General features: G+C 44.9%; 1 protein-coding gene across 2 annotated transcripts in view; it reads left to right on the forward strand.

Annotated features, from left to right (window-relative positions):
- The window catches only part of samd11 (sterile alpha motif domain containing 11), a 67717-nt gene that overhangs the window by 15124 nt on the left and 37899 nt on the right, over window positions 1–14694 (forward strand). For both annotated transcript variants that reach the window (XM_061075273.1, XM_061075274.1), the window contains exons 3-4: window positions 42–217; window positions 9625–9734. In XM_061075273.1, coding sequence (XP_060931256.1) covers window positions 42–217; window positions 9625–9734 — 286 coding nt within the window. The remainder of the gene's footprint in view (window positions 1–41; window positions 218–9624; window positions 9735–14694) is intronic.

Raw genomic sequence — 14694 nt, forward strand, 5'->3', positions numbered from 1 at the left:
GCTAAGACATCTTTTTCTCTCCTTTGTGCCATGTTGTGCAGAACCGTGGGCGCTTGGCTGAGAAACGTACCATCCCCCTCCCCCCCAACCGGGTGCCCAAGAAGGAGCTGGCCTCCATCTTCAGCAGTGACGACAGCGAAGGCAGCGAGCGGGCCAGCGGGGATCATGCCCACATCAAGCAAGAGGACGAGCTGCATTACAGTATTATGAGAAAGAGGTGAGGCTCCTGCTCAATGACGTCTGTGGCCCTGGTTTGCACTGGATGACAAATCATTCTTATACTTCTTACTTTTCCTTTCCTTGTATGTTAAGTTAACGTTAATGAATATTGTCATAATTACAAGGGCTTTTAATGTGAAGATGCTTACATTGTGAAGTGAAAATCTTCCCCAAGAGGAAAAATCTCCTGCTGTAGCCTCTGAGCTGTTGCTTCTGTTAAAAAATAATTAACAGTCACAAGTCCACTGTTTTGTTTACTTCTCTTCAGTTCCTGTCTAAAAGCAGACGGATACACGCTGATTTTTTTAATGGCACCTCAGGCGCGTGTGTTGGTATTTTCATTAACTGTGATTTTAGGATAATTTGAGGTGTTAAAGGCTCATTTTGAGATGAGCAGACAAAGAACCGTGTTTCAAAAATAAACTTAGGGCTCTTGCTTTGGGATATCTGATGGAAGGATGTGTGCTGAGCTTTCAAAGTGTTAATTGGTTTGTTGGTCTGCGTTTTGTTGCCGCTGCCAAGTCTCAGTCTATGTGTCTCGACATGATTTTTTGAAAGACAAGTCACCTGAGTCACAAGTGTCTGCTTCGTCCTGAGCTTTCTGAGCGCTGTTTGATCAGAGACTTTAGTATGAAAATAAAATATAAGCTGTTATTGCTTTAGAATCTATGTCCATGTTGATGTGCATCTGTTCTAGCTGCTCGATTAACAATTAAAGAAGGTATTAGAGCTGAGGGTGGGAAGGAAGTGAAAAACACAAACAGACTGAGAGCCAGAGACTTAAATTAATGATAAGAAGTCGCAAATTCTCCTCAAAACCACTTCAACAGTTTAAACTCACAGTTCAATATGCATCTCTGAACAGTCTCTGATTCCTCATCCTTCACGCTTGTTATTTTCATTCATTTATGGGAAAATATTTTACCTGACAGGAATATTTTGTTTCAATATTGGCATTGGCATCTTTAAAAACTAGAATAATAAAACGGCAATTGGTCTCAATTTATTTGGAACAATTTATATGTTTTCAGAAAGTTTTCAATTCATGATTATTTTAGTGCGATTTAATAATTGGCTGCTATAAATATATATAGTAACACTTCATTAAAATGTCTATAGCAAAAATGTCGAGAAAACAGGACGTATCATTTTAGGTGCTTTTTAATTGCGTCATATCAGCTTTACCCGCGGCTTTGTTAACGTATGACAAATGAAAACCACACTGCTAGACCGTTAGTGGGATGTCTTTTCCTTCCTGTTTGTAGTTGTCACTCTCGATTATTCATTGCTGTTTGCTGCACAACGTCAGTGAAGCTGTTATTTGTTGCCTCATCCATTAACATGATTTGCGCGTGAGTCGTGTCAATTAGATTTTAATTGGCAGTTGGGTGAAGACAACAACTCCCATGATCCCACACGGCTTCATGACATCATCAAACTAAGTCTTCTGTTGTTGTTTTGATTTAAAAACCCATCACGGCCGTAATTTACATATTGTTTGTTTAACTAATTGTCATAATTAAAATTCATGGACGGAGGAATTATTTCGGCTTCAAATGAAAATGTGGACTGCATGCACAAAAAGTTTGTGAGGATTCAAGTGAACCAGCTTGTTCATAATTATACATGCAAACAGTGAGGTCCCGTCATTAAGATAAATCTCTGCAGCTCATTGACTGTAAACACTCTGCTTTATCAAGAAGTAGAACCAAGTATTAACAGGATCTCAAGAAATATATTAATTTGCCTTTTTCAAACCAAATGGAAAGACAGAAATTAGGACATTTGGGAAATTTGCGTCTGTGACGATCTGAGATTTCTCTCCGAGAACGTAAACATATCTGTCTGAATCAGAAATCCGACAGGCTACGAAGAGATATGATGCAGATGTTGTTCATTGATTAACCTCCGCATCTCCCCAGCTGCAGTATAAGCAGCTTGTGCAACCTCATTACAGAGGAGACGTTTTTCATCTCTGGAGACTTGCGTGTGACACGGCGGACAGCACAGCAACTTGTGAAGCTTAAAATGGATCCACTAACATCATTTGAGAAGCCTTCCCCTCCCCCTGACACTTGTGCCGCTGGCGTGTTAAGATGATAATGAATTTAAAGAACACTTATGACTAATATGTCAAGCTTTTACCCTTTGAAAGGCGGCGACTCGCTGGAGCCGCTGCTGCGGTCTGTCGCGGGCATCCGTCTCAGCCTTGTTTTATCCGTTAGTGCAGGTCTGGACCAACGGGATAATGGGATGTCCAATCACGGAAATCTTATTTCCATTGACCGCAGCTTCGTAAGTGAGTCGTAGAAGGGTCTTAACAAATTGGATTTGGCCAATGGATGTGAAAAATACAGGGCCTCTGTATACATGTGTGTGTGAGTGAGTGTCTGTGCTGCCTCATCCACACATCATCAGGGCTGGCGGCAGCCCCCGGTCACACCCACTTGGTTGCTGCAACCTGCCCACTGTTAACTGCACCTTAATCTGGACGGGCTCATGTTGGCAGCATGTTTCAATCATTTATCCAGATTTTTTTGTACTAACATAAATCTTCATGCAGCAGATTAAGTTCCGATGTAGTTTGCTGCTCTGCTACAGTTCTTCAGTGCATAGAGAATATACGTGTGTGTCTCTAACATTGAAGGGTCGATTTTCAGTTCTGGGAACCAGCTGTGGTTTACGTAGGGATTTTGCTGGTCATTGTCAACTGGTGTTATTTACATAGCTCTTTCTTCTCATTAGAACGTAATATCAAACTTTTAAAATTAGATTAATGTTAATAGTCGTCACTGTTGGTAAGCGAAAATTATTTATTTAACGCTTTTTCAGACTTATCGACCACTCAAAGAGCTTTTACAGTTTAAGTTGCATTCACTCATTCCGTCAGGGCAGTCTCGATCTCAGTGCACTTTGGAATGCAGACTGGACGTGCTGGGGATTGAACCACCGACCTCAGTTAGTGGACAACCCTCTCTACCTCTTGAGCCTCAGCCAGCAATAAAGCTGCATTTGTCCTGAAGAAGCTCAGAGCATCTGGACTCAAGACTGAAGTGCAGCCGAGCCACAGATCCGGTAATAATGATCACAACAAGGTATCAATACCTCCCTGAGGGATCAAAACTAAAGTCTAGTTTGGCTCCCATGAAACACACAGGAACTGAAATGTGGGAATAAAATGGAGTTCTTTTATCACGGTGCCAGTATGTCAGATTGTTTTGTGACTTGGATTCATTAACACTGATGTATGGATTTCATCTTGGGCACTAAATATTTGATCTTGGTAACTGGGGATTTTAGTGTCTCACTCAAGGGCAAAACAAAGCCCACCTCAGTGTTGGTTTCAGTTGGCCGTAGATAACAAGGCTTTGATCAAAAAGTGCTGACGGAGAGTTTGGGTAATTACCCGACAACCACTGAGGATTTTATAGGTTACGCCCGCCGACGTCTGCCTTTCAGCCCTGAGCAACTGTGTAGAGAAAAAAAAAATCCACCATACCCATTATTAACCTGCACCAAAAAACACATGAGGCTTTTGTTACTCATCACTCACACAGTAGATCTATCTAGAACTTCCCCATCTACAAAATAGGGAAAATATTATTGTTGTTAGATGACGTATAAGAGAGGGGCTGCAGACCTTTACCATTTACCTTTTTAAACCGAAACTTGTGGCCATTTGCAAGTGTACACAGGTAAATCCACTAAAAATAGGCACATTGACTCCTTTACCATTGCCAGTTTAGGAGTTTACCCTATGTTAGTCGGTTTTTTGACCAGTGGAAAAGTGTCTATAGACAAAAGCATAACAATTTCAAGCTGCTCACTCGTCAGAGGCTAATCACTGTGTCTTTATTAAGGCCATCTTGTCTTGTGTCCATCCACTCAAGGAGAAAAGCTTTTTGAAACATGCAACATATTGAATTTAACATAACATGTTAATGTTTTTTCCCTGAGACATTTGTCTTCAGCGACGAGGTCATGGTTAAGGTAACTGTGGGTATAATTATAACCTCATCATAGTCTTTAGCTGTTGTCAGTTTAACTTTGTGTTTTTTTTAACTTCCCCGAAACACTGAAGCAGCTTTTGAGCTTTGAAAGGAAGATGGTCACATTCATCAACACTCAGAAGACTCTAATTAAATTATAATGATTAGTAACTATCGCTTTGTTTCCTCTCGGTGAAAGAGGAAACACGTAGCAGCACTGGCTATTTTTTGTTTATGGGGATTCTGGACTCAATCTTGTGCAATAACCGCAGTGAGAGAACGACACGGGCACTGACGTGGCTTCTGTACGTCCATTGCAGTTGACATTTCGTCCTCTGGCTTTATTGAACCACTGTGTCATTGCCTTATGCCAGTAAAGGGTCACGGACAGTGTGAAATTACTGGAAATGGCTCTCCCCCTAAAGCACTAATTAGTGAGCTCTGAGGTTTTATAGCTTTGTAGAGGAGCTTTCTGCTTCAAGAGTTTTTGGCCTTGTTTACACGCGTTCACCATGGCAACAAGATTCACAGCAATTTGGTTGTTGATTGGGCGTTGGCTGCGGCAGCAGGGCGTTCATTGTTTCCCACATAGAGCAGCGTTTTGTCTATTAACTTCCTGTCAAAACACAGGATTAACTAAAAAGATGGGCTGCAGCAGCTTAGTCCCAGTTTTGGCATCTGCTTGAAGGTTCCTCATGCCACATGTGAAGGACACAATGTTCATCGGCACCTCGCATACAATACATGAAATCGGCTAAATATAATAAGAGTTTGCTCTTTGAAGCACAAATGGATCATACCACATAACTGATCATTAATTTTTTAATCCAAATGTCGAGGATGAGAAAAATAAGATCTCGTTCAGTGTGACGAGTGGACAAATGAACAGGTTTAGCACAGGAAAGAAACTAAATTCAACATGGCCGATTTACAGTACATTCCTTCTCCGTTATACTTTTCTCTCCCTCCTCGGCTGCCTTATCGACCTCGTGTCAATCTCTACAACTGAGGGCCAGCGGAGAAGTGAAGCTGGGCTACTCTTACTTATTTATGTATCCATTTCGGTATTTATTCATCACCCCCTCTGCTCTCAGGGCTCCCAGTTGCGGGTTGCCTTTCGATCCAGCTGTGAGCGGCATGGCAATTGTGTTTCCGTTGCTTGCGGGAATCAGACAAATCATAAAATGTATAAGGAACAGATCTATATACCGACATTAAACGTCATGTGTCCTCAAGTAATGTGTATCACCGAAATAAAAAGGCGTTATTAATATTTGAGGCGAGGAATCATAGAAACTTCTTTTACTCAGCACTTTGCCCAAGCCGATATATTACTATTCTTCTAATGCTGTGGGTTTTTGAATATTGTATATTGCCTGGTAGTATTTGAATGTTGCTGTGGGTCACATGTGCAGGTTGGAGCGGGTTGTGTTCAGGGCTGTAGTCTTGAGACCAGAGGAGTGTACATGGTAAACCTGCGAGCACCAGATGTTACACAGCTTCCTCTCCTCCATCTCTGTCTCTCTCTTTCTCTCGTTCTCCCCTCCACACCTCCACCTTCACATCCCTGCTGTGCGTCTGTCAGCACTTTCCCAGTGGTGGTGTGAGACATGGCGTCAGGGCGCCTGGGCTGCCAGCTTCTGCCAGCTCACACTGTGACCTCCAGCCCGGCCACCTCAGCTCCACGTGCCAATGCCCCAGCAGGCCACTGCAGGTCGTTTGTACCGAGTTGACTCCCGGTGCCAGGAGAGGAGTCTTTTCATGTGTGCACTGCGACAGTAGACGGGAGCAAAACCTTTCCTTAACAAACTAAAGAACCTATAAACTTGAATGATCTGACATATTAATGGGATGAGGTTTTTCCAGGGTTACTGGTGATGTTTCTGGTGATTTTATTTATTCTTTTATACGTGATTTTTCAACATTCACAATACAAATATGAATATAGAGTCGAGGGAAATTTGACAAGTATTTTTAAAACGTGTCGAGAGAAAGCACTGAAAGAAAACAGCAGTAGAAATTTTGGTTAGACGTTTCCTGAAATGTGAGTATCAAGTGTTAAAAAGTTTTAAAACTTGGCGTTGAATGCTTGGTTGGATTCCTGGGCTCGTTTTCTTTTTCTTGGATCAGATATTTTCTGACCTAAATCAGGGAAACCTTATGCTACACAATATATTCACTCTAGGCCAAGGGTGGGGAACCTTTTTCCTGTAAGGGCCATTTCAGTTTTAATGACCTCCTTCGTGGGCCATTCTAAAGTATTGAATACACATATAAGGATGATGATGACAATGCTCACAGCTGCTTTTGAATGGAAAACTGGACTTTTCTTGCGGCGTCCGTCAGTTTTATCAGTAATCCACTCTGCGATGGTTCTTTGAGAGAAACTGTCTCTTTGGAGAGTTTTCACTTTGTCTGGTTTAACCAACTTTGCAATGGCTACAAGGCTCCTTCACAGATTCTCCGTCTGAATGATGTCTCAGACTGTTAGCTATGGGCTCACTTGACACAAAACTTCCCAGCATAACATTGTCTCTGTCAAAATGTGGTCTTATGAAAGCTGCTTGTTGGGCACCGAGCTCCATCGAAGAGCGTTATCTTTATCCAAGCATTCTTTTCTACCCAGTGTTAAGAGATGTGTCACTGGCCTTGTCTGTTGTTTGTCCATTCATCTGGGAAATGTGTTGCTCTAGTATTTATGAATTGTCTCACTGTCCTGGAGGCCGGAGGTTCGCCAACCCTCATTTATACAAACGTCTTTGTTTACAATAGCTTCATTGAGCTTTGGAAATTAAAAAAACTCGGGGAAATGGTTTTGGCACCAATTAAAAAATATATCAGATGATAGACAGCTCCGGTAGAAATCAAATTACTTATACAGATATATAAATATATGTTCAGTTATGTTGCAGAATCCATGACAGAATTTTCTTCTTAGTCGTCCCAGTGTCTGGGTCGGTGCGTCCGTCCTGTGGCGGGGGATGAAGGGGCAGTATTGACCAGTTTAGGGATCAGCTGAGGATGAGATGATTGTCTCCGGCGTGCACCTGGGAGATAAGAAGCCAGCTCATGTCCTTCTTAGCTATCAGGCCCAACAGCGACAATATAACCCCCGCCGTACTCTCTAAGGCGCCCGTCCTCCCCTGCTAAGGCTGGCCTCAGGAGCTCCTTAGGGAGCGCTGACTCAGGTGACTGGGTTTTAACCACCATCCCCAACCCCCCCTCTCCATCTTCCAGAGCTCGAGTATGACCTTGCCTCCACCCATAGAAAGAGGAGAGGAGGGAGGGGGGGTAGAGGGAGGGCAGAGGTGGGTGGGGACAGGACTAGGCCCTCATTAGCCCGGGCCGAGGTGGGACAGCTCAGGAGAAGTGCGCTAATTACCCCACTAACAATGTCCTTGCCATTCAGGGCTTAGAGTGGCCACTTTGCCACGGGATAATAACCCCATCACCTCTGGGAGAAGTTCAGGATTGCATTATCACGATCACTTTAAATGATGGACAGAGGGTAGTGTTACAACGCAGCCAGCTGATTGATGGATTCAGCTGCAGTTTCTCACAGTGGAGCATAGAACTGTGTGCGATGTCTGTTTTTTTTTTGGAGTCACTGGGTGACGCAGATCTGCACAGAGACATTATTATACAACTCGAAGCACAATGAAAAAAAAAAACCTTCCCTGCATCTCATTTTCTCTTTTGAAGAAAACCATTGGGCTCAGACTCGGATAGCTACTAATTTTAGCAATTTACACTCTAAAAAAGAAGTCTATCATTAGTCTTAAGAGTTTGCAGTCACAGTCCAATCAAGCATCTCCGTGCGTAGCAACTAGCGGGGAGTGTTTGGTCTGAGACAGTTTTCTGAGTCACCGGTTCGCCGTGACTGAAAAGGTGACTGGTGAAGCCGGCACGGCCAGCATTAGGTCCTCTATACGCTCCCCTTCATCTTTCCTGTTAGCGTGTGGAAAACAGCTTGGCGACCGGCAGCCTGACATTACAGCGGGAGCCTGTAATCATGGGACTGTAAAAACCCAAATCCAGCGGCCGCAAACAGTGTGGCCTCGTCATAGCGGTGGCAGCTAAGAACCGTTCACCGCTTTTGTCCCATAAACTGAGCTTTGCCATGTCATACCAGACCCCCTTCGTGGATGACTCTGCTTTCAATAAACTTGCCGCTTTAGGCCTGCGAAGGAGATTTCTGCTGACACTCGAGGAGTCTGATACCATCCAAATAATGTGTCGAAACGCTGCATATTTTTAGGGTTGTGACAGATTCCAAGAACAGTAAATGAAATGCAAACTGTCACCTAAGAAATATTCAACCCTGTACCTCTCCTGCCACACAAGCTGTTTGCCATTACACCGTGACTACACTCGCACTGCGCGGCTGCTACACTCCCCTCAAATGCTAAGCGCCTATTTCCCATCATTATGCTATTTAATGCGATCAGGATGGTAATCAGATTGAAAATGAAATGCCTCCATGACACAGTTGCGTGGGTCCACCGGTGTGGGGGGGTTGGAGAGGCGGGCTGGGGAGCATTCGGAAGGGCAGAGTGGCTCCAACCAGATCTGGGAATATAATCTCTTAACCCTCCTCCTGCTCCTCCTCCGGGAGCTGAAGGGCAGGAGAGGAGGCACGAGAGCAGTGAACGATTTTATTGTGAAGGACCTTGTGTTTAAGTGTAGAAAAATATAATATAAAATAATATTTTTTTTTATCAACAGTGTTATGTAACATATAATCATTATGTTGTTTTATAATATTCCCTGTAATGAAAACTTGCTCAAGGATTTACTAGACATTTTTAAATCTTAAATATTGATTCATTTTTCTTTTCAAATGATCCGTTCTCCTTATTTCTGTGAAACAGCATTTGGCGGCCGCAGTTTTGAAAAAGAGCCATAATCATGTTTTAAGCTGCTAAACTACTTATGAGTTGTGAATATGTTCGTTAATACATCTTAGTGTAGAAGATGAGTAGGGATGAGACCCAAAAGTGCTGGATGCGGTAGTCTGTCAGTGTGTATTACACACCTCCGAGCTGAGAGCCGGTTTACAGGACGGCCACTTGTAGCTGCAGAGAGTGTGTTGAGGCATGTGTTTCAGAGAGGACAGGTCTGTCTGGATGAAGGATTTCTGCAGTAAGTAGTGTGTGAAATTGTATGAGTTTACGCTCTGCTGCTTTAGATTGCGTCGTGGAATTAAGTTTGTTTGGGGACGCTTTTAAATGTGTTTATCCTCTCTTCCCCCTCTCTTTTCTCTGTGTGTGTGTGTGTGTGTGTGTGTGTGTGTGTGTGTGTGTGTGTGTGTGTGTGTGTGTGTGTGTGTGTGTGTGTGTGTGTGTGTGTGTGTGTGTGTGTGTGTGTGTGTGTGTGTGTGTGTGTGTGTGTGTGTGTGTGTGTGCGTGCTTTACAGTCGTGACAGTGACCTCTCTACAATCATTTCCAACCTGCACCACACCAGACAGCACGGCATGCCCGAGGACCAGTCAGCCTCTGACCACAACACCAGTCCTGGAAACTCAGGTAGGACCCCCAGTGATACCGTCAGTGTGCATGTGTGTATAACACAGGCTAAGTGTCAGATGTCGTCTTTCCTTCCCTTCCCCTCTTCCATTCTCTCTCTCCTCCTTTGCATCAAGGATGATGATCCATCTGCCTTCTCATCTCCCTGTAACACATGTAAACGCTCCATTTCCCCCATTTAATTTACTTTAATTTGTGTGATTGGAGGAATTTAACGTAAGCTTATTACTCATTCCTGAAGGTCGCTCTCAAGTTGATTACTTAATGTTCTTCCCACATTCTCTGCTGCACTCCAGGATTTTTGTTAAACCCCCTGTTTTAAATTACCTCTGAATAAATAGCTTTGTTTGCCATTAATCCATTTCCATGTGAGCAGAGGAACCATGGTGAGTGTATGCTAAGCTAAGACCTTTTCTCGCAGCTTACAGACAGAGCATAGACAGCATTTAATCACAGCTATTTTTCAAGTAGCTTGGGTGAGGAAGTTGTGCAGCCGCTGAAGACATATGGTGGTAAAACGGTGTCTGTGGATATCAATATTCAGCGATCAACCGACTGTACCGGAGGTTTCTGCCACAGAATGTTAGTTTTACCTATTTATTGCATCTCATAATGTATGTTTGTGTGGTTTGCTGTGGTCGCCTTACTGGGAATGACTGATGACAGCAGTGTTAAATGGCAACATGCAAACCAAACTAACTTTTCACTTTATCATATAGTTGTGCATCAAAAAGGAATTTGATGACTGAAATGATTGTACGGTGGGGCAGTGGTTAGCACCGCCTCACAGAAAGAAGGTTCTAGATTCAAATCACAATTTGGCCGGGGTATTTCTGTGTGGAGTTTACATGTTGCCCTAAGTCCAAAGACATGTGGATTGGGTTAATTGGTGACTCTAGTTTGACTGTTGAAGAGTGAGTGAAATGTTGTCTGTCTCTGAGTGTTGTTGGGTTTGGCTCCAGCTCCCCATGTGGCCCACAAGGGTTATGCAGTATAGATAATCGACGGGATGGATTTGCTGACTTTTTCCTACAGGAAAAATGTATAACTTAAATAAATCAGCTGTAGTTTGAAAACATTCACCATCAACCTCACTTCTCAACAAATACATTTGCTCCTAATTATTCAATTAGTTCCTTATTTTTTATCAGTGAAGCTCACACCTTTGCTCCACTACTGGCCGGGTTATGACCCTGTCCCTTATCCCATTAGCCAGAGGCACAGCAAGAGGCATAATCAGCCAAGACCCAACACCTCCATACCCTCTCTCTGTGTGTGTTCATCGCCTCTGTCTGCCAGATTAATTGTCCATACGGTGCGTGTGATATCAGGCAGGGTGGGTGGAAGGTGCAGGGTATTAGACTGCTCAGCAGCCGCCCCAGCCAGGGTCTTAGTCCTGGTTTGGGCTGGATTTCCAACCAAATACGGGTCTAATCAGCCGCAGAATTTAATGGAGAAATCGAAGCCCTAAGTAGCTGTCTTAATGGAGAGAGGCAAGAGGTGGGTGGTGGGGTGGTGACAGAAGAGGGGCTGAGCGCAGTGGGGTCCGCACCAGAGGGGGTCCAGGACCCCAAAATCTGTCCGTTTGAGCATTACAGGGAGATTTAACAGACTGCCTAAGCAGCTCGCTCCGTGTCTGTAAACAAGTCCAATCCGATCAGCCACTGGCTCTAATTCTGTCTGCCAGTGAAATGAGACGCACACACATTGACAAACACACCATTACACACCAAATAGCACATAGTTATGCAGATGCAAGCCCACGCAAAATCAACACAGGTTCAAATTTGTGCCCAAACACACGGGTGGGTGTAGCGTCTATGAAGTTTGAGAGCAGTGGATTATTTGACTTGGAGATGGATGAGATGTAAACACGGCCCGCCGTCGACGACACTGTGTTTACTCGGCTCCGCCACTCAGCACTCCTGTTCGACGTCTCCTCCAAAAGTGTTTAACCTCCACCAGTGGAGGGAGAGAGTCCGAGAGACGGGGACTGAGACGGGAGGGAAATTAAAGGACAGAGAAAGGAACGAGACAAAAAGTCAGCAACAGAGAGAGAGAGAGAGAGAGAGAGATGAGAGATGCAGTGATGGAAGAAACATTTGGGAAGAGAGACAGGAAAGAGAGATGAATGAGTGCGGTGGTGGTATCAGGGGAGGGCAGACAGCAGCCATGGCGGTGGATGGCTCCGTGTGTGTGTGTGTCTGTGTGTGTGTGTGTGTGTGTGTGTGTGTGTGTGTGTGTGTGTGTGTGTGTGTGTGTGTGTGTGTGTGTGTGTGTGTGTGTGTGTGTGTGTGTGTCTGTGTGTGTCTGTGTGTGTGTGTGTGTGTGTGTGTGGGTCAGGAGGAAAGGGAAGCAGGCTTGCCGGGTCGTCTCTGTGCCGGAGTGGGCCGTTAATTAAATCTGAGGGATAGACAGGAGGGCTGCCTCCCTCCTTCCCCTCTCCTCCTCGCCGCCCGTCCCCTTCCTCCCTCGTTCGCTCTCTCACTCTCCAGCTGCTGGCTATTCAGAGGCTCCATGAGAGGCGGAGGGGAGGGAGGGAGGGAGAGAGGGAGGGAGGGAGTGGGAGAGCAGGGGCGCCGGCGCTGAGAGTCTGGCTGCCTGTGGAGACTGTAAACTGTGGCTCTGCGGTCAGACCGGAGACTCAAACAGGCAGATAAGGTGTTTTTGGACCGCCACCCTCTCTCTCTCTCTCTCTCTCTCCTCTGCTCCTTGCACTCAGACTCCCAGAGGCAGTTACAGCCTGGCGGTGCGAGTGTGGTTGAGGGCTGTAGCAGCGGTGTGTGTGTGTGTGTGTGTGTGCACCTTTACGTTTCATTTAAATGCTTGGTTTAAGATGTTTGTTTGCTTGTGTGTGAATGTGCAGCCTTTTCTTTTTTCAAACTGACTTTGAGTGAGGATGAGTTTTTAAAGTATTACCAATCCCTGATTACATGATTATCATAGAAAGACAATTTTAAACAACACAGCAGGATTTCTTATGATATCATATATTATCTTCAAACATAAGTTTAACTTGTTTAATGTTTTAAAACATCCCACTGGTCAACAGGGGTGTCTATTGTACTGCCATAACAAAATGGCTTCTCGGGGTTATTCTGTTGAGAGACATAACTTTATATTTATGTATTCATTTAAAGTCACAGAAGTCAAACAATAAATAATAACCACTGCGTGTGCACGCTTGCACGTGTTGGCAGTGGTGCATCCTCCCATCAGCGTGAGCAGAAGCGCCTCTCTCCCCATCGCTCCCTCCCCCCTCCCTCACCCACCCACCCCCCTTCCTCCCCTCCTCCCCACCTCCCTCTCCCAGCTGCATCGGCCCGTAAGCCAATCAATGAAGGGGCTTTCAGGGCCGGCGGAGGCCCCGGCGCACGGAGGGGTGATCAATAAGTTATTAGCACCATTCTGTCAGCTGTAATGTGGAGATTGATCGGGGGGCTGCGGCTGGCGGCTCACCCCCACATCCCCGCCTGTCACCCCCCACCCCCCACCCCCTCCCTTCTTCGCACACCCTCCCCTCCTCCCCCCAGCCTGATAAAGATGACAGATTAACGGAGTAAGAGAGGAATTAAGGAGTCTGCCTGTCTGAGCTGTCACCACGCTCCATGGGATGGAGAGAGGAGGAGGAGGAGGAGGAGGAGGAGGACTAAAGTTTGAGGGAGGAGAGGAAATCCGAGAGCAAGGGAGGAAAAGAGGAATGCTCCCCTGCGGATGGTTCACCCCGGTGGTGTCACATGAAAGAGGAGAAGGTTTAAGTCCCGCTGTTCCCTCTTTCTGTCCCTCTGTGCTCATCCCTCTTTACTTTTCGGTGGGAGGAACAGCTGATAAAGAGTCGAATATTTAGCAAGGGAAGACTGAGTCAGAGGCTTGGAGCTGTTGTGTTCAGGACAACTTATAAAAAGTTACCCTGCACTCTTATGTTCACCACAAATGGAAAAAAATATGCCATGTCATAGAAGCTCATGCTATTGGTGAATCCATGTGCTCCTCGGAAGCTCCCAATTCCTGAGTCGTCAGTCGGACTTCAGTGAGTTCATGTGCTTTGGAGTGAGAGTGTGGAAGAAACATGGAGCTTGAAAATGCTTCATATTTAAAACGTTTGGAGCTTTTACACTACACCTTGACACCTTTCTCTGCTATGTAAAGTGGTATTCTGTGTTTATGAGAGATGCACATGCAGTTTGCAAATCGCAAACGTTCACGCCGACTTTCTGAATTGTTCTGACTTGAGATGCTACAGTGAGTTTTCCTTGTCGGCACCACATGAATGCACGATAAATCACAGTGCCACTTTGACAGTTAAAACCTCAACCTTGGAGCTACAATAAAAACTTCTGAATCCATAACTACTAATTCTTCAGCAATATTACCAAGCAGGTTATGTGGAATATAGGCCCAGGGTAAGAAAGTTGAATGCCAGCGGTGATAGTGGGAAGAAAAAGGGTTAGCATAGAGTCGACGCTAGCAGACGCTCAGGGTTCGGCTTTAAAAGAGAGCGCCGGAGCTCTAAGAAGCCCCATTTAATTGGCTTTAAAAGCTTTCCGCCCTCAAATCTCTGGCCCTCGGGCCCTCGCTCAGGAGACAGAGTGTCTTGAGTGAGGTCGGCTCGAGAGAAGACTGGAGTGTGCGTGTGTGCGTGTTTGTGTATGTGTGTGTGTGCGTGTGTGTTTGATCATGATAGGCTCTAGGGTGTGGATGATTGGTAGAAGAAGGGGCAAAACTGATTGGGGCTCTCAGGGTTAATATTCCACCACAGATGCAGAGCTTTTGCTTTTTTTTTGTTTTTTTGTATCGACCAGTTAAAGAAAGGGACTGAAGATGATCTTAAAATGGAAGAATCACAGAATGAGAGATCAAAAAGGAGACGACTGAAGAAGTAGACATTTTTAAGCTGTTCAGTGTGTGAGCGTGTATGTGTGTGTGTGTGTGCACTTGTCAATTAACACCCCCCCCCCCC

The sequence above is a fragment of the Limanda limanda genome, chromosome 7 (assembly GCF_963576545.1).
Source record: "Limanda limanda chromosome 7, fLimLim1.1, whole genome shotgun sequence".
Lineage (NCBI taxonomy): Eukaryota > Metazoa > Chordata > Actinopteri > Pleuronectiformes > Pleuronectidae > Limanda > Limanda limanda.